This window comes from Archocentrus centrarchus, chromosome 24, assembly GCF_007364275.1.
Source record: "Archocentrus centrarchus isolate MPI-CPG fArcCen1 chromosome 24, fArcCen1, whole genome shotgun sequence".
NCBI lineage: Eukaryota > Metazoa > Chordata > Actinopteri > Cichliformes > Cichlidae > Archocentrus > Archocentrus centrarchus.
This window is the reverse complement of record NC_044369.1, coordinates 23,128,933-23,153,429: the sequence shown is the minus strand read 5'-3', so window position 1 is coordinate 23,153,429 and position 24,497 is coordinate 23,128,933. Positions and strand designations below refer to the sequence as shown.

Genomic DNA, 24,497 nt, shown 5'->3' with positions numbered 1-24,497 from the left:
ACTCCAAAATGTTTCTTAAAATCGATTGATTTCTTTGTAGGGACTTCTCATTAGCTCCGTGCACACAAAGAGTCAAAATAAAACTCCAGACACACTCTAAAGAATGAGTTTTAAAATTCATCCTTGTCAAAATGTTCCTTACCCGGAGCTCCATCTTGTGCCAGGGCTGCTTCTTAGGATTGATGCTGAAAATTTTTTTCTGTTTGGCCATCTCCACATAAGCTTCGTGGCCCTGTCTGAAGTAGTACACCTGCATGCCCACACACAAATATGAAGGAAAAAAAAATAAAATCATGGCTTTAATTGTACTTATGAATAATTTTGGTACATGTTTGGAAAATACTTATACTACATGACACTATATACACTACAATGTCAAAAGTATTCAGTCACCCATCCAAATCATTGAATTCAGGTGTTCCAATCACTTCCACAGCCACAGGTGTATAAACCAAGCACCTAGGCATGCAGACTGCTTCTACAAACATTTGTGAAAGAATGGGTCACTCTCAGGAGTTCAGTGAACTCCAGTGTGGTACCGTGATAGGATGCCACCTGTGCAACAAGCGCAATTGTAAAATTTCCTCACTACTAAATATTCCACAGTCAACTGTTAGTGGTATTATAACAAAGTGGAAGTGATTGGGAACAACAGCAACTCAGCCACAAAGTGGTATGCCACGTAAAATAACAGAGTGGGGTCAGAGGATGCTGAGGTGCATAGTGCGCAGAGGTCGCCAACTTTCTGCAGAGTTAATCACTACAGACCTCCAAACTTCATGTGGCCTTCAGGTTAGCTCAAGAACAGTGTGTAGAGAGCTTCATGGAATGGGTTTCTATGGCTGAGCAGCTGCATTCAAGCCTTACATCACCAAGCACAATTCAAAGTGTTGGATGCAGTGGTGTAAAGCACACCACCACTGGACTCGAGAGCAGTGGAGACGTGTTCTCTGGAGTGATGAATCACACTTCTCCATCTGGCAATCTGATGGATGAGTCTGTGTTTGGCAGTTGCCAGGAGAACGGTACATGTCTGACTGCATTGTGCCAAGTGTAAAGTTTGGTAGAGGGGGGATTATGGTGTGGGGTTGTTTTTCAGGCGTTGGGCTCGGCCCCTTAGTTCCAGTGAAAGGAACTCTTAATGCTTCAGCATACCAAGACATTTTGGACAATTTCATGCTCCCAACTTTGTGGGAACAGTTTGGGGACGATCCCTTCTTGTTCCAACATGACTGCACACCAGTGCACAAAGCAGGTCCATAAAGACATGGATGAGTGAGTTTGGTGTGGAAGAACTTGACTGGCCTGCACAGAGTCCTGACCTCAACCTGAGAACACCTTTGGGATGAATTAGAGTGAAGTGAATTAGGCTTTCTCATCCAACATCAGTGTCTGACCTCACAAATGCACTTCAGGAAGAATGATCAAAAATTCCCATAAACACTCCTAAACCTTGTGGAAAGACTTCCAAGAAAAGTTGAAGCTGTTCTAGCTGCAAAGGGTGGGCCGACATCATATCAAACCTTATGGATTAAGAATGGGATCTGACTCAAGTTCGTATGTGTGTGAAGGCAGATGAGAGAATACTTTTGGCAGTACAGTGTAACTGCTCGAGATGTGCCCTTTGTTTTCATGGGTGTAATGACCATTAGTGCCTCTTGAGGTCGCCGACTTGTGATGTAGACTTGACTCCTCGTAAACCATGACCCTGTGTTTTGGTATGAGTAGACATGTGGTGCACATGTGGTTTAGATGCTGTAACAGGCGGTGGGTGTGTACCTCATCTCCCATCTGGGGTATGTAAGGACACCTCCGGGGGACCGTGTCCGTGATCCAGGCAGAGGGAAGCCATTCCTCCAGAGTTAGCCCTTGCTCTTGGAATTGTGTCCTCTGAAAGACACACAGCAGAATAATTATTACACATGCAGTATTTATATTTTCTCACATTAAACCCATTTTAAATAATTGCAAGTTTAAACACATATTAAAGCAAGACTTGACTGAATTAGTTCACTCATCAGCTTCACATAACTTCAGGAAGGGAAATATAACTCATTACTGATGACAAACCTTCCTCTTCTCCTTTGGCTTCTTCTTCTTTGGTAATGCACCATCTTTGTCTGGTTTGTCTTTCTTCCTTTCTTTCTTCCCCTCCCTCTTCTTCTCCCCATCCTCCTCTGAGCCGCTGCTTTTCTTTTTCACTTTAACGCTCTTCTTGGGCGGCTCAAGGTTGATCCCAGCATCTGCTGTCCAGTCCGAATAATCGCTGGAGTAATCACTGAAAATATGTCACAGGACCCAGATTAAACACGCAGATGTGCAGTATCTGCTCGTGTTACGTTTTGATTTGCATTTAGTATGTGAAGGCATCTTCAGGAGATAAGTGACATGATAAATTGGAGATATGCTGTATGCATCTCACCTTGAACTACTGTGGTCATCTGGCCAGGGCTCCTTCTCTTCTTCATCCTTCTCCTCCTCTGAGGAGTGCCCGTTGATTTGCCGTACCTCCACCTCTCCCTGAAAACACATAAAAATTTATGCTAGGCCATAAAAAAAAAATGGGCAGAAAAAAAACCCCAAGACAACAAAAATAATTAATAAAAAATCCAAAGCCTCAAAACGTCAACATTTAAAATTATTCGCAGCTCACCCATAAAGAATCAAATTAAATTCAAAACAACGCAGTATGAGAGTACCTCTGAGGTGCTATCATCCTCATCAGCAGCCTCAGCACTCTGCCGGCTTGTCTCCTCCATGGCAGCACGGGTGTGATAGCCATGGTTACCCTGACTCCTCCTCCCTTCGTCTACCACGCACTCTGATGTCGGATGAACCTGGGAAAGCAAAGAAAGGGGACGTGAGTGTAACCAAACTCCTGTGTTTAAGACATGCACATTTCTAAGTAAAAAATTAAAAAATTTTAAAAAATAGCTATATTCCTATTGAATAGCCATGCTAACGAGCTCACCCTGCTCTCCTTGGGGAGAGAGTGGAGAGTACGTCTTCTCCTCTCTGATTGATAAATATTGATCTCTTCCTCTCCTTTAGCTTCACGCCAGTTCACTTGTTTCCTACACGACGAACACACAGATCATAAAGTTCAGATATATAAGACTGTGTGCCCCAGAGTATGTGAGAATGTGTTAGTGTACGTATGTGTGCAGGAGTTACCTGACAGAGGCTTCTTCAAGCTCAGGGACAAGAACCCTGCGGCTCCAGGCCACCAGATCTCCCTCTGTGGCCATTTGGCTTCGAGGGGCATTGCTGTGCATCTGACGGACTCCCTCAATCTGCCCACTGCGTCGAAGACCCACGTTGGGCGGGGACTGCACCTCCGTGGGGGAACCCACCGATCCTGAGGGGTATAAAAAAAACAAACAAGAAAAGATGAGACATATGCTAACACTTCAGTGTGCCATAGTAGAAAAATGTGATGAAAAATACATTGGAAGAAGGCTGTAACTAGAAATGATATGAATTATCAATAATGTGGAGATTATTTTAAATAAGCACTAATTTTTAAAAAATAAATTAAAATCACAGTGATTAAAGAGTTTTATCTCCAGTTTGCTTGCTTGTGCAATCGTTTTGATCCGGAGTTATAGTTATTCTTTTATTAATTTAAAAAAAAAAAGTGACTTTAATTTATTTTATGTCCAGTGATTAATCAATTAATCAGCAAGGATTCAAAACAATCAGTTTTCATAGGTAAGAGATATAAAACAAGAGTAGAGAAAAAAAAAACAATTTAAAATATTAAAGCGTCAGTTATCAAGTATTTTGGGAACCCATCTTCTAATCTGCTGACTCTGGGGGCAATATTTATGGGCTCAGGTGTAGCCAGTGGATATCCAGGCTTCCTGTTCCATCCACCAGTCATTGGTTAAGAATGCAAATAAATTTAATAAAGCCAGTAAAAAGCTTAATTGTCTTGTTTGGAGACTGGAGTTTGGCAAATATCCCCCCACCCTCTCCACATGGACCGTTTACCAGCATGCACCCAAAGCCTGATGTCATTGCTCAATAAAACTTAACACCACAAATGGACACCAGAACGCTTCCAGTACCAAAAAAAAAAAAATCTTGTTAATTTTCATATGTAGATATCTGTTTAGCGATCAGTGATTAAGTAAGCGACTAATGGAATTGATAACATATTAAAAAACACACGAGCACACACACACACACTTTATTTGTGCTTTCTTTTAAATTAAACTTGTTGCTCACACACTATTTTCATGCGCTACCGTGGAGCACCAGAGCTGAGGACACAAACAGTTCTGATCTTCTGTACTCATCACTTAGTGAATTAATTGACCAAAAAAAAAAATCAAACCCCACAAACACATATTACCCCCTCCCAGTGTGTTCTGTGAAAATAGGTTCCCCGTATTCACGAACTCTTTGAGTCAGGGGAGGTTTATTACATTTCCTGTTTAAACCCCACTGAGAGATGCTTATTTGCATAATTGCAGTTGTTGCAAACTGTGCATGTTGCAGACTTCATTGAATAAAAAGTCTTCTTTTTACAACCTGCAAAACATGTCGTCAACCTAAAGGTTTGAGGGGGAAAAAAAATAGTGACTATAACATATACACTGTTAATTCTATGAATTAATCAAACACAGAAAACACGTGCTTTAAATTTAAGTGGCTGCTGCAACATATTAGTGCCACTAAAGCTAGATAGAAGTATTTACTCTGAATTGCTGTGAATAATGACTTAACCCCAGGAAGATGAAAACAAAATAAATATGCATGGTGGATGAACTGCATTGAACAGCAGGGATCATGTTTGCACCTACCTCTCCTGGCCCTAGTGTTTGCTGCAGCGGCAGAGACATCATTGGCTCCCAGTCTTTGGTCCTGTTCCTGCTGCAGCCTCTGAATCATGGTATCAAGAGGACTGAGACCATCCACTGCCTGTTCACTCACCACTTGGTTCAGGCCTGACAGGAATAGAGCAAAGGTGAGACACAGACTTAAAAAATGAAAGTGAGACTGAAAGAAATAAGCTTAAATCCAACCGGTCATGAAGAATATAACTAATGGCTCATATCTTAACTATCTCCACAGTGCCTTACTAACACATTTCATTAACTACTGATTGCTTCTGTTTATATCCCAGCCAACAGCCTTATGAACTCTAATCTTAATTGCCGATGCTACTGTAGTTTCAATAAAAGCCTCACATTGAGCTCATTTAAAGACAGATAAGATTATTGTCAGGCTACGTGTTAAGCCTGACAAAAATGTCTTTGATTAACTGGCAGATGGGCTCTGATAAGACAGAAGACAGCATCAACTCCAGGCAAATATCTGAAGAGCACAGGCAGAACTTCAAATGAGTTTGCGCCTCTGGTCATGAAGAAGACAAACTCTTTTAAGGGTCTGATTTCAGCCTGTGTACCTGATGAAGTGACCCCCATCTGAGGAATCAGCTGCTCATCCCTGCAGCCCTCCCTGCCAGGCACCAGCCGCTGGTATCTTGGGGGATGTGGATTCCCATCCACATCCACCAGGAAGGGAGGGGGCATTAGGTGTGGCGCCTGCTGAGTTTGTTCATCCAGCACGTAGTTATTGGCATCCCGGATCAGTGGCCGGTAGTCCGTATGGAAAAACATCTGATCTGCTATCTGAAACAGGTTTAAGGATGCCAGGGTACAGGGCATCTGTTATTACTAATAACATCTGATGAGTTGCTGTTTATATGCATAAATATTCAGACTTGGTTTACCTTGTCATACTTGCTGCTGGAGCCAAAGCCAAAGATGAGCAGGTGACCATGGGAATCAGTGGCTGCAAAGTGCTGCCCATCTGGACTACATTTGCAGTCAAACAGTGCTCCATGCCCTTGGCCCTCAATCTATTCAGAGTGATACAAAGAGAGATAGGGAAATAAATATTAATCTTACACTGTGGCAGTTGCATTGCATCTACTCTAAATGTCTCTCTCAATATGCCAGTAGAATGGCACACAGAAGAAATAACCTACAAGGATCTCACAAAGCACAAACATCAAAAAGCTTACAGCACAACAGTAGCCTATTTATGCAAAATGACATCAACTATTGCCCAACAGGAGGCCACCTGCAGAAAGCAAAACTTCGTCAACAGGAAATCAGAGAAAAACCCCTGACTGCTGTGACCGTCAGCCAGCTGTTGCTTTTGGTTTGATCTGAGGATCTTTCTTAATACTCACAAAGACTTCATTGAACCACAAGATGGAAAAATGCCTTTATAGCTTCACACTTTGCCTCGTATTCATGCAAAAGCGCTAAACTCAGCACACAGCCTACCCCAGGGAACCTGAAGCTCAGGTTTATTCATCTTGCATGTGTTTTTGCCCAACTGGATGGCAGAGTTGTTGAATGTTAGCATCATAATGTTGCTACAGTAGTAATACTGATTCAAACCAAGGCATCCTGTAAATAGGCTCTGCCACCCAGCACTAGTGACATAAGTCACAGAGTCTGTGCAGTACACACAAGTGAACTATTTCAAAGGTATACAAGCAACAGGGATGATCGCAGCCTTGAGAGGACTGTCGAGAAATGGCATCTTCAAGAAAAGAGATAACTGTTACATTCCTGATGTCAAACCACTCCTGAACTGGAGACAATGTCAGAAGTGAAGACGAACTGGGGCAGTTGCTCAGTGGTACAAAGTCCTCTTTTCAGATGAAAGTACATTGTGCATTTCATTTGAAAATCAAGGTCCTAGAGTCTGGAGGAGGAGTAGAGATGCACTGAATCCTTTATGAAGATGCAGATTTCCTTTTCCAGCATGACTGATTTGCTGACATTTTATTACAGTGTTATTACTGTGCCAGATTGGCCAGCCAACACGCCTGATCTGAACCCTATGTGGTATTATTACCAAAAGCAACCTGAGCTTCAACACCTCAGCATTCCCACAAGCTGACCACCTCCATGCCACACTGCACTGAGTAATTTGTGGTGAAAAGGAGCCCCAACCAAGTAGTGAGCTCATAAATTAACATACTTTCCAGAGGTTGGGCCTTTCTTCAGGCTGCTCTAAAAGATGTTTCTCCTGTCGATGGTTCTGTAAGATGTCAATTAGAGCTGATCTTTCTAATAAGCTCATCTCAGGCACTCAGCTCTGGCTGTGAGCCGATAAGCCCCGCCCACCTGCTGTTCAAACTTTGTGCTTAAGAGGGGCAGCCAATCAATAGCAAGATGTCTTAGAAGGAGAGGGAGGCAGGAGTTAAAAAGCCTTGTTTCAGGCAGAGGATAAAGTGAGGGGGTGCACTAAGGCCCAGGGTAAGATAATTAAGGATTATGCAGTTCCCATCCTGTATGTCCTTTCTACTTGTGCTAATCTTACTCTACATTCACCTTTACTTTGCAATTGTCATCTATTTTTTTCTATCCACTGGGAGGGTTTTTCAAAATCGGCTCCCTCCTTACAGTACTGTAGTAAAATTACTTTTGGAGTCCGTTTTTAAAGTTACAGTTAGACATTTTTGACTTATTCCTTCACTGGCTGTGGATCTGCATCCCTATTATTGTGCATATTCATCCCTCCACCCAAAAGGCCCATTCAGAGCTCGGAAAAACCCCAACAGGAGGACGCTATTGAAGAAAAGTCTCACAGTAAGTTTCAGCCTGAAACTTGGGCCTTTTCACACGCACACACACTTTGTGTTGTTAAACAACACTATTCAATGTCTATAACCAACACCAAGATTTGGCCAAATGACCAGCTCACTAAGTGACTCACATGTTCTGGGAATGTGATTAACGGTTACCATAGAAGCAGGAAATACTACAATAATTAAGACACTAGATGAATTGTTGGAGTGGCATATGCAATTCATTTTGATGAGAGAGAATACACAAAGGGAGATGAGAACAGTGAGAAAGCAGAGAGAGAGAAAGTGAAAGCACAGAAGCAGGAGAAAGTCAACAGTGGGTGAAAGAGAAAGAACGTGAGATAAAGGGTGATACTAGGAGAGGAACGGGAAAGGAATGTGTGTTAGGGAAGCAGAGATATTTCTAATGAAACCACATAGTCCGGGGAGGGTGGGGGTCAGGCTCTGGACACTTTGTGCTTCCTTGTGAATGTAATAGAAGTGAGTGAAAGGCAATGATGCACGGAGACAAGGAGACGGTTCAACGGACGAGAGTCTCACCATGTTGAAATAGGAGCGGATCTTGACTCCTCTGGCCAGATCCCACACAATACAGTTCCCATCATGCCCCGCTGAGAAGAGGATTCTTGGATCAAAGGGATGTGGCTCCAGAACAAACACTTCATCTTCGTGACCCTGTCGACAAACAGCATGAACATCTAAGTTTAGATTAAGAAATAAGAAAACAGAACCAACAACAACCAAACCTGACTTTCCACCTACATTCCTCACAAGTACACAAACCCACATTTTTTTAACTGACGTAGTAACAAAGACGCATCTGTTCATACATTTAGATGTTCTTTTTTGTATGGTTTTATATACACTGTTTTCCAGGCAACTATCAAATGCCCCAGATTTGTCGACGCAACATCAATGAGACTCTGACAGTGTGCTAGAAGCTAGATTTCTAATCCAAAGATAAAGTAAATGATGAAAACAAGGCTAAAAGCAATATGAGACTAAGCAGCAAAACGACACCAAGAACTAAGATGTCCCGTCAACAACAGTAACACAGAAGTGTTAATCGAGTAGAATGTTTTCCATTATTTGTGCTTTATTTGTGCGTTGCATGCTTTTGCAAACATCTAGAAGAATTGAAAATTAATTAACAGAAAAATCAGACTGCGCATGAGCTGGATAGTCACTTCTATAGAAGCGCTTATCTGCCACTTCATTAAGTATATCTGTTCAACTATTTGAACATCTTACTATTCACATGGCAGTAACTCAGTGCATTTAGGCTCGTGTACATGGTCAAGAAGACCTGCTGAAGTTAAACAAATGAGCATCAGAATGAGGAAGGAAAGGCGATTTAAGTGACTTTGAATGTGGCATGGTTGCTGGTGCCAGTATACTTCAGAAGCTGCTGATCTACTGGGATTTTCCCGCACAACCATGTTTAGGATTTACAGAAAATGGTCCAAAAAGAAGAAAATATCGAATGAGCGGCAGTTCACTGCCAGAGGTGAGAGGGGAACGACCAGACTGCTTCAAGCTGATAGGAAGGCTCAAATCACCACTCGTTACAACCTGGGCACACAGAAGAGCATCTGTGAACGCACAACACGCTGAACCCGTGAAACAGACAGGCTATAACAGAAGACCACACTGACGCCCTGTTTAAACGAGAACATTTTCAGATGAAAACAGTAAAGTTTTGATGCGTTTCGGCCTCCCGTTTACACGAGAATGGTGTGAAAACAATTTTGAAAATCGGTGTCCACAGTGGAGCATTTTCGAAAACGCTCCGGTCTCCTTTTCCGTGTAAACGGGAGAAAACGCTACGTCTTGAAAACGGGGACAGTGGCACATGCATACTACAGTTGCAGCTCCTATATTCACACCGCCTACTTGTGGCCTGGCAATGGGAACTGCAGCATTTTCAACATCTTGCGTTTCCGTGTAAAAGGAAATGAGACATTTCCCCTGAAAATGTTCTCGTGTAAACATAAACAACATAAACGCCATCTTGCCTCGTAACAATTTTCTTAGCACACTTCGGGCCCCGCTTACAGCCATACTCAAACTGGTTTCTTGAACATGACAATTACCGTATTTTCCGGAGTATAAGTCGCACTTTTTTTCATAGTTTGGCTGGGGGTGCGACCTATACTCCGGAGCGACGTATATGTGACATTTATAACACATGAACCAAAATACTCCAGCCACTTGACATCTCCGTGAACTGCAGCTTTAAGGCAGTCTTGCGTAACCTGTGGGCGCAGTGGATGATGGATGGAGAGCACAGCTTAACGGCAACTGGGAGAATGCGCCACCCAACTTTCCTGGAAGTCATTGGATGGATCAAGAAAACATGGGCTTCAGTGACAAACCATCCTGTTGGGATTCAGAAAGGCTGGAATAATTGGAACTGCAGCTGACGACGAGTCTGACTAACGCGACACAGAAGAGGAAGCGGCGCTTCGTCTACGGAGTGTACGGAATTGTTTAGAAGTGACACCGAGGATGAAGAATTCAATGGATTGATGGTTTGGTTAACCAGTTAGTATGTTCTTTATGCTATGGTTATCTGAATAACTTAATGTTACGTTAACATACCGAACACGTGTTCGTTGTGCGTCATGTAGCTGAATGTGCTACGTTAGCATAACGTAGGCGTAACCGTGTTCGTCCTGTTCTTTAATCCATTATTATTTTAAATTGCCGTTCAAGATGGAATTTCTGCTCTGAGTCTCGGATTCTATCAACCCCCCTCCCCCCCAAAAAAGTGCGACTTATAGTCCAGTGCGACCTATATATGTTTTTTTCTTCTTTATTATGCATTTTTTGGCTGGTGCGACCTATACTCCGGAGCGACGTATAGTCCGAAAAATACGGTAGTTCACACTCAATGAAAACAAGCAGGGTTCTTTTTTTTAAGCCAGAGCACAATCTGTGGATAACTACGAATAACAGGGTTTATCCTCTGAGGGCCACGAATGTCTATACAAAGTTTATTGGCAGTGCATTCTGGTCGAATCAGCAGTGATCTGAGCTGTTAGAGGATAACACGTAACACTGTATGATGGTATTATGATGTGTATTTTCGTTTGTGACTGAGTGTCACGTCCCCACATACCATGAGGACATGGACCAGATTTCCGGTGATGGAGTTCCACACTTTCAACGTCAGATTGTTGGCCGCCGTTATCACTGCGCTGTCATGGCGATCCCATGCCACCATGGTAACCTTAAGCTTGGTCACCTTGTCTTCCAGCGGTGGAGGGTTGTATTTCCTGACGGGAAAATAGTGACGCAATTTTTAGGACTAAAATTTAAACCCAACTACGATCTTTCTGAAAAACAGACATACAGTCAGAGCCAAACGTTTTAGCAGTGGCATCACACCAAAATTCAGCTTTTATTGATTTGCCAATAAAAGTTCTTGAAATGTATCAAATTCTTGGGATTGTTCTTCACTGTATCATAGAAACATGTAAAAAGAAAATAATAATAATCTAAGTAAACACTGAAGTGACACAGGAAATGAAAAACAAACTTTGTGCCACTGCCAAAACCTTTGGCCTCGACCATATAACCATACTATAAGAAAAGCTAATCCAATGAAAAAGTAAACACATCTTCTTTCTAATCACATTAGTTATAAGAGATAGAAAAAAAAAAAGAAACAATCAACTGCCCTTTCATGCTGAGGGAGGAATGTATTCTATTTTCCTCAGTCCCTTTTTGCGCCATTAATGAGGAGTCAGACCAATCTGACAGTTAGACCTTATCTTTCTGCAGCTTGAGATAATTATTCACAACCCCAGCTGTTCCTGTTTACATAAGAAAAATGTTAAAACCAACACATCCAATTTTTGCTGCACGTCCCTGACCCAGACTTTCTTTATTTTCCAGACCGACTGTAGGAACAATGTTAAGGTAGAAGCCTTAAAAATAGTTTTAAGGCTGGTTATACATTTAAGTCCATTAAATACATTCCAATAACTTCTTCTATTATCTGAGCTGAAGGCATTTTAGTTGATCTCGTTGCTGCGTTAGGTTTGTTGTGTTTATTCAGGCAACAAAGACATAGTGTGAATAAACTTTAGGAGCAGTCAGATAATCAAACACCATGCCCCACTTTATCCCACAGGTGAGAAAGTGGTTTTTCTTCAACTCAACTATGTACCTGCTCTATATTATGCAGGAGATCATTGTACTTTAAATAAGCAAAAGCACGTGTAAATATTCCCCCCCAAAAAAATGTGCTGCTGGCACAAACTAATTACGCATCCCTAAATCTGTGTTTTCACTTCAAAAACCTGCACTGTTGATAAGAAGGATTCGTCGCTCTAAGACTTCAGTACAGATGATTGACTACTTTAAAATTTAAACTGACATCATCACCTCCAGGATGATCACAGCTCGCAGGGTCTTCATTCTAAGCACAAAAGCGCTAATGGGAAGGCCAGGCTTTGACAGCAGTGCAGAGACACATACCCGGGTAATTTGGTCTGCATGTCCAGCAGAATGCTCTTCCAGCCCTGAGGGTGAAGCTGCCAGATTCGAGCTGTACCATCCCTGCTGCCGCTCACAAACCTACAACACATACACAGACACACACACTTATGTGACTGAAAATATAACACTTACTTCAAGATCAGCTTCCTGCAGTAAAATGGTTCCCTCCATTTCCACACATCAACAGTAATTACATGTACTCCTGCATTTCCACCTTACCTCTACCACCCTGACTCTTTGCATACACCGTCTACCCTCCTCTCTGCTTAGATTACAGCAACCCAGGGGAATTACAGCTGAGCTTGTTTTTCTGCACACCCCATCTACACGCACACAGTTTAATATGCCATGTGCAAGCATAAGAGTGTGTCTGAATGTGTGTTTGTGTGAGAGAGAGAAAATGTGTGCTAGACATTAAGTAAAGCTGGTGCTTCTGCTGACATCATCAAGTCATATCACAGCACCCTGAGGTTCCTGTGCACGTTAACTATGTATGTCTCACACACACACACACACACACACTGTATACACAAAAGCAATCTGTGTTAACTCACCTGTCACTGCAATGCGAAAATTGGATGCTGTCAACTTTGTCCTAAGTGGGAAAATATGAGCGAGAAACGTCAGCGCGAGCCTATTATTTATTTATTTGTTACCAATAAATTGAATTTTCAGCAAATAAAAAACATCTTATTGTCTTATTGTTTATGTCACAGATTTTCAATTACAATTCCACATTTCATGTACAACAACAATATTCCTGACAATCTGTTTTAAATCCAGCTTTAAAGTGGACCTACTACGATTGTTTCCAGCTCCATATTTGTTGAATCTATTAAAGTAGCTTTGCATTTTATACATTTCAACGTGGATGTTATTTATCTTTAACTTCCTTCTGATTGGCTGCTCTTCACAAACAGAAGGTTTAAACAACAGCTGGATGCTCACAATCAGAGCGGTGTGTCTGAGATGACCATATGTGCTCTCACTGAGATCATACAGAGTCAAGAGTAGAAAAAAAAAAAAAAACAGCCTCAAAATGAGCATTATCTGCACAAACGGTCTTATTATTTGAAACACCTGTTATCATAACAGTATATAAAGGACAGAAAATAAGGAAGAGGATAATAGGTCTGTTTGCTGGTCTCATTAATAAGCCAACACAGTGCACTTGGAACAAAGCAGTTCTTGTAAAAATCAAAAAGCATCTATGCTGACTCACCGTATGTGACTCAAGCTCAGAAATCTTTTCTGGTTGGCCTGACCCAAAGTAGTACACCCTAATGATGTGATCCGTGCTTCCTGTGGCGAGGAACATACCACCTGTGCGCACATAATAAAAAATAAAAGATTAATAATTGATATGTGTGTCACATTCATTGATTTGCCTTGGAAACAATGCTATCAATTAACTATTTGCAAATGTACAAGCGTTTGGAAACTAGTAATCTTTAAAATCCTCAAACTAGAAATACCCACAAAAAACAGACCACAATGATTCCACATTTACTGATAAGCAGCAGCAGCCACACAAGTGGCAACACACACACACACACACACACACACACACTGTGTGCTGTGCTAGCTCTGCAGTTAATCTGGGTTAACTGTGCACATCATTTTCTGTTTCTCTTTCGGTGTTCTGGAAGCGTGCATAAAAAAATAAAGTGAGCAGTGTTCACCTGCACTGAAGGAGGAGCAGATCATCTGGACGCCGGGTCTGGAGCGCTCTGTGAATTTACTGGGCCTCTGACTGGACACACACACACACACACACACACACACACACACACACACACACACACACACACACACACACACACACACACACACACACACACACACGAGAATAGAATCCTTTACAACACAATGTAACACACAGAACTGCCACTTTGTGTTTTTAAAAAGAAGGTTTTTCATGTTTGCTGAGTTTAGCTTCCTTTAAGCTATTGCGACTGGCAGTTTTCTGAAACTGGCCAGCTGGCCATTAAATAAAGTGACAAACCCATGTGTACTTGGATCAATACAATTTTACAGAATCTTTAGTGTGTGATCAAACTTGTATACAACATTGTAACACAAAGCATTCTCATGATTTTCACCAACTACCTAACAAACACAAATATGAGCAAAAATAAGCCCCTTTCACACATGCACTCCCTCCAATTCATCTGATGGCATTTAAATGTATCCGCTTTATGCCTCTTTCTGAGAAACTTGCCATGATAATGTTACTAGGTAGGACCTAGTAATTTTTTCAGTGTCTAAACTGCAAGTAGTTAAATTAACATAACAGGATTACACCACACTGACTTCCAAGGGCCTGCACAAGCTTCTGGCCAACATACAGTATACAGAGACGTTAATGAAACACAGGCTCTCTGCATCCAGGAGCAGAGACAATGTGGCGACAAGGTTTACAGACAGGAAAAATGAGAGGCAGGAACGGGCAAATGCAGGTAACAATAAGGAAGACTCAGATCATTCATAGAGGAAGGAGTCTTTTTACTCCACTGAGACCACTGTGTATCATTTCATGCCAAATACTGCATCCAAACCGTGACTTTCTGTCTGTGTCACACAATTGTCTGAATGAAGCCGTGAGGAGCATCAGCTTAAACCCGACCTTTGTCTGAACAACAGAATGCCATCACTTCAACAGATCGATGAGGACGACCATGTTACGTACCCCATGTCTGAAAAGGGGCTGCAATGACATGTTGACAAAACGTGTGAAAAGTGTTTGTGTAGGTGAGACCGTGTGTTTTTCTCACCCAAACTTGAGTGTGCGTGCATCCCACTGCCAGAAGCAGATGGTGCCATCAGCTCCGGTGGAGGACAGGTAGCGCTTGGAGCCGCTACAGAGAGGAGAAAACTGCAAACACAACCAATTAGAGATTACAGTTTAGTGTAAAAAAAAAATTATTTTTTTTTTAAAACAGAGGACAAAAAAGACACACACACTATCTCTGGCCGCTTTGTTAAGTACACCTGTTCGTCTGCTTGTTAACACAAATACGGAAACAGCCAATCACATGGCAGCAACTCAATGCATTTAGGCATCATGTAGACATGATGAGAGATTAGAATAGTCCAAAAAAGAGAAAACATCCAGTTCTCTGGGCGAAAATGCCTCCTTGAATCTTGGTGTTGATGGGCTACAGCAACAGAAGATCACACCAAGTCCCACTCCTGTCAGCTAAGAACAGGAAACTGAAGCTACAATTCACACAGGCTCGCCTAAACTGGACAACAGAAGACTGGCAAAACAGTGACTGAATGAGTCTCAATTTCTGCTGTAACATTCAGATGGTAGGGTCAGAATTTGGCAATTTGACCAACATTTTCCTGGTACACTTTGGGCCCCTCAGTACCAGCTAAGCATCATTTAAACTCCACAGCCTACCTGAATGTTATTGCTGACTACGTCGATCCATTTACAATCACAGTGTACCCCATCTTCTGATGGCTGCTTCCAGCAGGATAGCACACCATGTCACAAAGCTCAAATCATCTCAGACCAGTTTCTTGAGTTCACTGTACTCAAATGGCCTCCACAGTCACAAGATCTCAATCCAATAGAGCACTTTTTGGGATGCTGCGATTCCCAACATGGATGTGCTGCCGACAAATCTACACCATCTGAATGATGCCATCATGTCAATATGGACCAAAATCTCTGAGGAATGTTTCCATCACCTTGTTGAACTATACAGCGAAGAATCAGGGTAGTTCCAACAGGTCCAACAAGGTACCAGCAAGGACTAAATAGTGTCCAGTGAGTGTAGGTTTACAGTAAAAAGCAGGTGCACAGATAAAACCTAAAAACACACTTTAAACAGTTAACACAAAAAAGAAAACACTGGGTAATTAAAGTTAAATAACTGTCAGTGTTCTGTGTTGTTTCTATTGCCAACAGATCCCATAAAAAGTCCAACACCAATGAACGAATTCTGCTGCCTGTTAAATAAAAACCTATTACAGCTTCTTGCTCTGTCGCTTCAATCTCCACAGAAATGACAGAAATTATCATACAACTCCATTATGGAAATTGGCACATTATTTTTATAGTCATCTCCGCTCGTCATCTCTTTAACCTTTATTAGAGAATTCTTCTTGACCTCATCTGCTTACATGTAAAACCCACAGCAAATTACAGTTGCAGTTGGTCGTGATCTAAGTATTTAGGTGGTTTCTCCCAGTCTGTAAAGAATACAGTGGCAAAGAACACAAAGTATAAACAGGCTTAAAACAATCACACACAAACCTACTGTACAAATCTCATACCTGCAGTGAGGTGATGGAGGCTGCATGTCCCTCCAGGACAGCCAGAGGAGCGCAGGTTTGTAAGCACCACACTCTGATGGTCTTGTCACAGGAGCCAGCGGCAATCATGGTGTTCTCATAGCTGACGGCCATGTCGGATATCTCGGCAGCGTGGCCGCGCAGGGTTGCCAGCAGACGCCCGTCATCTGTTCCCCAGATCTTCACAAGACAGTCATCTGAGCCCTGGGACAGAAAGAAAACACCAGCAGACACGAGTGAAGATTCGTATTGGAGATCAGCGAGTCTGCTTCTGGGCAACAATTCCAGTAAGACACATAAGTTGAGAAAGACTTCTAAAACATATCTGGGCATGCTACAGCTCTGGACTCTCAGCAGATTGGCAAATTTGGAAGACAAACAGAGGAGGGAAGGAGAGTGTTCAGATGTAAAAATAGATTCATGATTAATTTGCTTTTTGACAAAAAGCGACAATAAATGTTTCAAGGCACCGTCACTGCATTTACATGTCCTGTAATCAGTTTATTATTACCGGTAAAGAGAAAAAGACCGCAGCTGGCATGCAAACACATTCACTGGCTAATGTTATCAAGGCAAAAACAACAGTAAACACTGCCAAATTAACAGGCAGACTGTTACTGTGGTTGCAGAATATCTTAGGCTGATTACATTTGACTCAGTAAGCAGAATGGATGTAATGACCCAGAGCCGGTTTCATGCACATAAGAGCGCGACTGGCAGAATGGAGAAAAAAAGGTGTATCAGGTAGTAACTCTGTAGCAAAAGAACAAAAGAAATGCAAATCATATTTATGTATAATATTTATAATTTATTTTTAAATAATAGCTTAGTAAGTGAAGCATATAAAGAAAATTTGGTAGCTCAGATGCAGCTCCTTAAACACTCATTAATCTGCAGTCGAAGTGCACGATCGAGACCTCAATCATGGAAACTGCCTTTGGGGAGAATTCCTGGCTGTGATCCAGCCTGTTGAGGGTTAAAATGCTGGCGATTCAACATGTTGCCAGATCCATCTGTGTTTCAGTTAGGAGCTCAAAATAACTGAAGTAACAGGTAACCATGATGAAGAGACGAAAAACACAACGCGACTCGATCAAGTCCGCTTGTTTTAAAATTCAAATAATAATCACAGACTTTATGTCCTTTAACATGAACCAATCTGAAAACTTTTTTTTTAAAGAAAACGTAACACAGAAAAGGGGTGGAGTAGTTTAGAAATCATTACGTTTGTCCAGCAGAATGGCTCTGACTCCACAGTTTACAATGCTCTCAGCAGAAGGTGGTGGTGCATGAAGTAAAGTTAATAAACAATTAATCTTTTTCCCCTTTATAAAATAACCAACATGTTGTCATATACAGTACATATAGAGAGTATCAGGGGGATGTGTTGCTTGCCCCAAAAGTCCAGACCTTTTATAACTACAAAGCATTTTAGAAGCCATGCCACACCATCTGCACCAGCATAGATTTAAGAGCAAAGTGCAATCCTCCCCGTTTTCTCACAGCTACAGATTAGATTTTAACCACAGTCACAAGGACGACCAGCCCATACAACTGCTCTTGCTTTGTCTTTTCAAGTGGCCGCAAGAATTTGCCTTTTTTTTTCTTTTTTTTTTTAAAAGCCATATCACACAAGTCAATATAACTGACTGGCAATAAAATTGTTTGACCAAACCTACGTGCACTTGTTCATTGAGCTCTAGGATCCCGGTGAATCTTTAGGCCGCATGATCACTGATCAATTAATCTGCCTGCAACTGCAGAAGAGCCCGAGTAAAAAGACTGAAGAGATCCAAAAATAAGAAAATATATAAATAAAAATGATCATGTGATGAAAGGAGGAAAAAAAAGAAGTAGTGGAGAGAAGGAGGGAAAAAAAGAAAAGATAGAGAGAGAGAGAGAGTGAGCAAAAATGAATTTTAATTCTGGCACTTAGCCAGCGCCTCAGAGGAAACATTTTCTCCAGTTATGATGAGAAATAGCAAGACGAAGTGAGGGGGGGGGGGGGTGGAGGAGAGGGGGAGGGAGAGAAAGGAACAAAGGAGGGGCAGCATAGCATGAGGACAGGGGGAGAGAAAAAGAGAGAGAAAGAGAGATAACAGGAAAAAAAAAGACACAGAGGGACTCAATCTAACCCCCCCCCCCCCCTCCCTCTCAGCAGCCAGCCATTTTTAGAGATTTAAGAAGTGAAAGCTGAAAATGGTGTATAACAGCAGGCAGTGTTTGACTCAAGATTCCAAACAGAAGGACGGCAACATTAAATCAACACTGTCTCATTGTGCGTTCAATATTTAGCACATTACCAGAAGCTGTACCTTGATCACAACTACGTGGAAAAGACGCGCAGCAAATGTAAACACCAGGAATCCACAGGGCAAAGGTCAGCTTACTTCTTTTGAGATAAACGCTTTCACTTCATTAACCGTGATTATGACCACACAGCTGTGTGAATTTTCCCACCAATATAACCCAACAGGTTCTAGCTGTGAGTCACTGAGTAAAAGCGTCCTACCACAGTCAGGTAAACAGTAATTACCTCCGAGCAGAACTGTTACAGCATGAAACGCAGATGCTTGTGCATCTTGGTGAGCAAGCGGCACCTTGTAACAATCTCACGCGGAACACAAGAGGTGACTCTAAACAAACACAGAGCCGTCACAATTGCGCAGCAGCCTCGTTGAGATCAAACTAAAGACGCTCCGGTCCACAAGCAGTGAGACGCATCCCCGCTAATGTCAACGCGCCATCAAACAAAGCGCGAGCGTGTGCGAAGACTTCAGCCTTACAGTGAAGATGCGTCGCCCCGTCCTGTCGAAGGTCACGCAGTACACGGACGACAAGTGTCCCAGGATCCTCTTGTGCATCTTCATGTGCTGGTACACGGCCGTGGGCACCAGCTGACGGAGACGGTAGGAGCCATTCAGTCGACGGCAGAAGCTCGTCTCCACTGGATGTCAAGAAAAAACATACACACCAGTAAGGAAGGACATCATTAAACAGAATGCAGAGAAAACAACAACAGATACAGGAAGGATTTGACATGCTGAAATATTTTAAAGTGACCTATTAAAATAGGTCAACCTGCATATTTTTATTCTTGGACTCCTCTGGATGGGTTTTGCATTATTCACGATTCAAAATAATCCTTATTTATCCTTAGTGCAGCCCCTCAGAAGCATCCTGGCTCCCCTTCTTCTGACTGGCTGCCCCTAACAGACAGAAGGTTTGAACTGCAGGTGGGTCACAGTCAGGGAGCTGTGTATCTGATGCTGGTGTTGCAGTTTTGGCATCCACTAGGATCCTCGGGCCCATCACATTTCATAATCAGTGGGGGAATGTGAGGCTCCATACAGATGTCTGTGTGCCCTCCAGTTTTTTGCAGCCAGTGCACCAAATTCACATCCATACTTCAGGCGGACTCCAAGAGGACATGGGAAAAAAAAAAAAAAAGAGGAAGGAAGGACTACACATCCCTGGTGTCCGCAGCTGTCCATGCGCATCTCCGCAAGCAAGGATAATCCTGGACCGAGATGACCATATTGAGGATATCCACTCTCACTGATACTGACATCAGAACCATGAGTTAAAAAAAAACTGTCCAAACAGAGCATTTAGAGCAGTCTGAAGCCTGAACTTTTGGATTACATGTAGATATGTCCTCTGATTATTTGAAACTTTGGCCATGTTTAATATGGGTAAGGTGAAGCATAGTAGTACCCCTTCAAAAGAAAAAAGGAAGTCTGTATGCAAACATGCGCCCTTCTTTTAGGTAACATTACTTTCAAAATGCAATATATGACTCATAGACTAAATATTAATATTAAAAAAAGGGCTTAATTTGCTAAAACTGGCATGTTCCTTACCAATATTTTGGCGGGCTCCCATAGATAATAGGTGGCTCCGGTGGTCGTCCACAGTGCAGCGCAGCCAGTGCTGAGCCTTTCCACACAACATGTTTGCAACCTGAAATTACACAAACACAACACAGATGCATAAACATATATAAAGCTATCATTAAATGTGAGATTCTTTATGCACTTACATTTGCATAAGGACCAAAATGACTGTATCCCCTGGTTAGTCAACACATACATGCAGAAGGCACAGGAGCTGACTGAGTGGGTGTTTTTTTGCACGTGTGTATATTTAGGTATACTCATGCACTGCACACAAACTCACTCTTGGCGGTGCGGAGAAGATTCTGCCTGCCAGCTCCTAGAAGGCTGGTGAGCCCGGGCACCACTGGCAGGGAACCTCCCTCTCCAGCAGCGGACAAACTCTGGTGCAGACCTGCAGCAGTGGTCTGGAGTGATGTGCCTGTAGAGCTTCACCTGAACACAAGCATGCGCTCAGATTAAATCTGCATTCAGGCTGGTAAATGGCCACAAAACACCTACTGCTAGTGGGGGGAGGTCAGTAGAGTTAAAAAAAAAAAAGGGGGGGGGGGGGCTGACAGAAATGTGCTCAAAGAGCTTTGCTGCCAAAAGCTGCTGGCGTCAAGACATCAAACCCCCTCCCCAGCTCTACAGTTTTCTGCTGCCTGGCTGCAGCGACCCTGACAAAAGCGGTGTGAAAAAGAAATGTCTCTGTGAGGTTACAAATGGTTCCACAATTACTACACCAATTTTCACCAAAAATAAATAATAATCATCTACAAATCTATCAGGTCCTTTAGGGGGGTGAAAACATTTTGAAAGCAAAACGTGGTTGCAAAGTAAAAAGAAATCGGTCTCAAAACCCTTTAGTTTCAAACTCTTAAAAAGTATTTTCAGCAAAAGCAGAAAAATCAAGGTCACTTCCACTTTTTTTTTTTTTTTTTACAAACCTCAAATGATTTTAAACACCTAATAACCACTGACAAAAACATTGATTGTGCTGTATCTAAACAACAAAATGAAAAAGCTGCAAGCTTGTAAATGATACAGCTCCCAGCAGCTGGGGGGGTGGGGGCGTGGCGTGTGTGTGTGTGTGTGTCTGTGTGTGTGTGTGTGTGTGTGGGGGGGGGGGGGGGGGGGGGGGGGGGGGGGGGGGGGGGGGGGGGGGGGGGGGGGGGGGGGGGGGGGGGGGGAGGCGGGGGGGGGGGGGGGGGGGGGGGGGGGGGGGGGGGGGGGGGGGGGTGGGGCAACATAAGGATGAAGCAGAATGAAACCTACCTGTTATAAACACAGTGCTTCTCTGATTCCACTGACACATGGGGACCCTCCTGCGTGCCTACTTCTAAAGAAACACACACGCCTGAGTGACTGGAAGAACAGGCGATACAGCACAGGCAGGATGAAAGAGAGACGGAGGGGAATAATGCAGAGCATGCAGCATGGTGCTTACCTGAAGCAAGCCAGATCGTTTTAAATGTATTCATTCAACATTAGACGTTGCAGTCATCAGCTTTGTTTCAGGACACATAAGCCTGAAATTAAACAATTATTCCACAACACACACACACACCCGCACACACACTGAATCGGCACACACAATTAATGACCCCTTAATTGCGTTTCAACATTCCTTTCTGGTTCACAGACGTGATCAGTGTTCTAAGCACATATCAGCCTCTCTCAGGTCACAGCAGCTCCACTACCGACACACACACACGCGCGCACACAACACAACACGCTAAACTGAGTGATGTGCAATAACAATTTGCTCCATTTTCCTCCTTCTGAAGGGTAATGGATAACACTCCCCCAGCCAGGGCTGCAGCACCACAAAGCACATGGCCCTACGCACCACTGCAAGTTACCCTCTATATAATGATTATTATTATCCACTACCCTGCTCTCCATTCAAAACCCTACAAACATCTTTCACCTGATGCATTACTGCCTCTGACATAGATTTGCATTCATTCAAATGCACCTCCATGCACTGCATTAATGCTGACAATTTTAAAAAAAAATTTAAAATTAAATAATGAGTCTAAATATATTTGTGCTTATAATGATTCGGGCTTCTATTTCCAATCAAAAACACGTCCATAATTCATTGTGCTTCGTGCTCCTGATCAGTTTGAAATGCAACATGAAAATAATCACGCATCTAATTAATCCGCCTTCATTAATTAGCCGCAATTAATACTGTTAATTATTACAGTATCATTGTTGATTCTTCATTGATGCCCAACCCCCTTCTGTAGCAGCCCCAGACATCTAACTACAAACGCCCACAGAAAAATATATAAATAAATATATAATAAATAAATCCAACCGAGATCCTGCGCTTCTGCCTCTAACCTCCCTGCTTCCACTTGGTCTAACAATTAAAACCTCTCCGCAGTATTTTTTTTTTTTAATACGGGAAATTATGCACAATAGACAGGAGGCAGGCTGAAAGACTGGGGAAGGGAGGAGGAGGTACGGAGAGCCCAGCGAGCCAAGCAGGAAGAGAGAGAAAAAAAAACACAAGCGGGCAGAAAGACGCTGTCAATAATTTCTTAAACCTATACATTTACATGCCGTTCAAGCTACACTAAACGCCATCTAGTCTCGGGTGTTCTTCCGTTTTTGCTTTGGATATGAAGCCGGAAATCCCAAATAAAGCGTGGAGGTGTTTGTAGATCAAACGGGGCACAGGTCGCTGTTTCTAAATTAGTGTTAAAATAAAACTTCTAAAATATGGGGCGGAAAGAAAGGGGGGAAAAAATTGGGAGTGCGCGCTTTCAGCAGTCTGGCTCAGAAACAAATATGTAAGCGATGATGAATTCACTCCACGCCCCATGCGTAACGTCGCTTTCAGGCGAAGCCCCGTTTGTTTACATGACAATTAGCGCTCCAATTAATACTGCGATTATAAGATATCAGCTAAACGTTACCTCGCATCTTCACACCAACTGATCCCCCCATCTCCTTTTCCGTCCGAGCTCGTACCTCCGAGCTGCCCAAAGAGACCGCTCTCCAATTCGGCTCCACAACAACCACGGGCTGCCTCAAAAGGGAGCAGTTACTCCAGCTTTACTGACTATACTCTTTATATTCTCCTCAAAAAAAAAAAAGGAAAGAAAAGGGGAAAAAAAAAAAGTCCTGTTTTCTAACTCTTGCCCCCCCTGTGTGTTTTCAACCCATGCACACAAATTATGGTTCTTGCAGGACAAGAGCGCCTCCATCTCTCTCTGGCTCGTGGCGCAGGGAGTCCCTCCTCCGGATCCTGGCGCTCCTACACCACAACACTCATGACGTATCAACATTTCACACACATTTTTAACCAACAACTCTTACAACCTTTTGGACATGCATGGCACTAAACTCGCACGCCGTGGTGCGCTAGAAGGTTGGGACCGGAGCCCTCGGTGCTCCAAAAACAGCCCCAGCCTGCAGCCGACTCGCCCTGCAAAGTCGTTTTCAGTTTGTGCTTCACCACCTGATTTAAAAATTGCGGGAAATTCAATTTTTATTTTGCTCTCTAAAAACTTTTTCCTCAGTTATACAGCTCCCTTACCAAATTTTCGTACGTCCCGGGGTGTTCCTGCCCCGTCCAGTCCAGCCTTTTGGGCAGCAGCTGAGATGGAAAAATAGTGTCGAGCGTGATCATCCGGTTTATAAATGCATCAAGTGATGTTTTAAAACAGTAAATGGTAAATCAGAGTCAAAGCAACATCACAAAGTACAGTGCAGAGAGAAGCATCTCTCTCGTACTGCTGACTGCTTACCTCCTTCTCCTCCACCTCCCTTATCAGGGTCTGAAAATAGCATAAAAATACAGAATTACACCTCGTGACAATTGCGGACATATTATAAATTATCCTAAAATGCAAAAACACCAACCTCGGCTGCTTTTTGACACGGTCCAGCTTCTAGAAATCGGGCTATTAGGAAGTACAGTTCTGGTATGGTTGAAGGGGGAGAAGAGGACGGGAGCTGCGTTAGAAGAGGGCACCGAGGAAATTGGGGGGATATTACAACAACCATGACATATTTTCCGATCTCCTTTACTCACCAGAAGTCAACTGCGCGATGTGTGTACTGTCTGAAGCCATTTTGGTGTTGTTTGCCAGGGCAGCGCCAGAGCCTGTGTGGTGGGTCTAGGTGGCTGCCCTGTAGCTGTCACTGTTTATCCACCAGGAAGAGGCTGCCTC

The 24,497-nt window shown here is 42.8% G+C and overlaps 1 protein-coding gene and 1 pseudogene across 1 annotated transcript in view; both read right to left on the bottom strand.

Moving 5' to 3' along the window:
- LOC115774649 (PHIP subunit of CUL4-Ring ligase complex) overlaps window positions 1-16,543 on the bottom strand; it is a 27,682-nt gene extending 11,139 nt beyond the window's left edge. Inside the window, exons 1-15 of the mRNA XM_030722007.1 lie at window positions 16,412-16,543; window positions 14,899-14,999; window positions 12,104-12,202; window positions 10,740-10,896; window positions 8,159-8,293; window positions 5,741-5,869; window positions 5,414-5,639; window positions 4,809-4,952; window positions 3,175-3,358; window positions 2,972-3,074; window positions 2,700-2,837; window positions 2,423-2,520; window positions 2,071-2,278; window positions 1,780-1,890; window positions 143-250 (exon numbers count right to left, since the gene is read on the bottom strand). Of these exons, the coding sequence (XP_030577867.1) occupies window positions 143-250; window positions 1,780-1,890; window positions 2,071-2,278; window positions 2,423-2,520; window positions 2,700-2,837; window positions 2,972-3,074; window positions 3,175-3,358; window positions 4,809-4,952; window positions 5,414-5,639; window positions 5,741-5,869; window positions 8,159-8,293; window positions 10,740-10,896; window positions 12,104-12,202; window positions 14,899-14,999; window positions 16,412-16,543 (2,073 nt within the window). The remainder of the gene's footprint in view (window positions 1-142; window positions 251-1,779; window positions 1,891-2,070; window positions 2,279-2,422; window positions 2,521-2,699; window positions 2,838-2,971; window positions 3,075-3,174; window positions 3,359-4,808; window positions 4,953-5,413; window positions 5,640-5,740; window positions 5,870-8,158; window positions 8,294-10,739; window positions 10,897-12,103; window positions 12,203-14,898; window positions 15,000-16,411) is intronic.
- Window positions 16,498-24,497, bottom strand: LOC115774096 (PH-interacting protein-like; annotated as a pseudogene).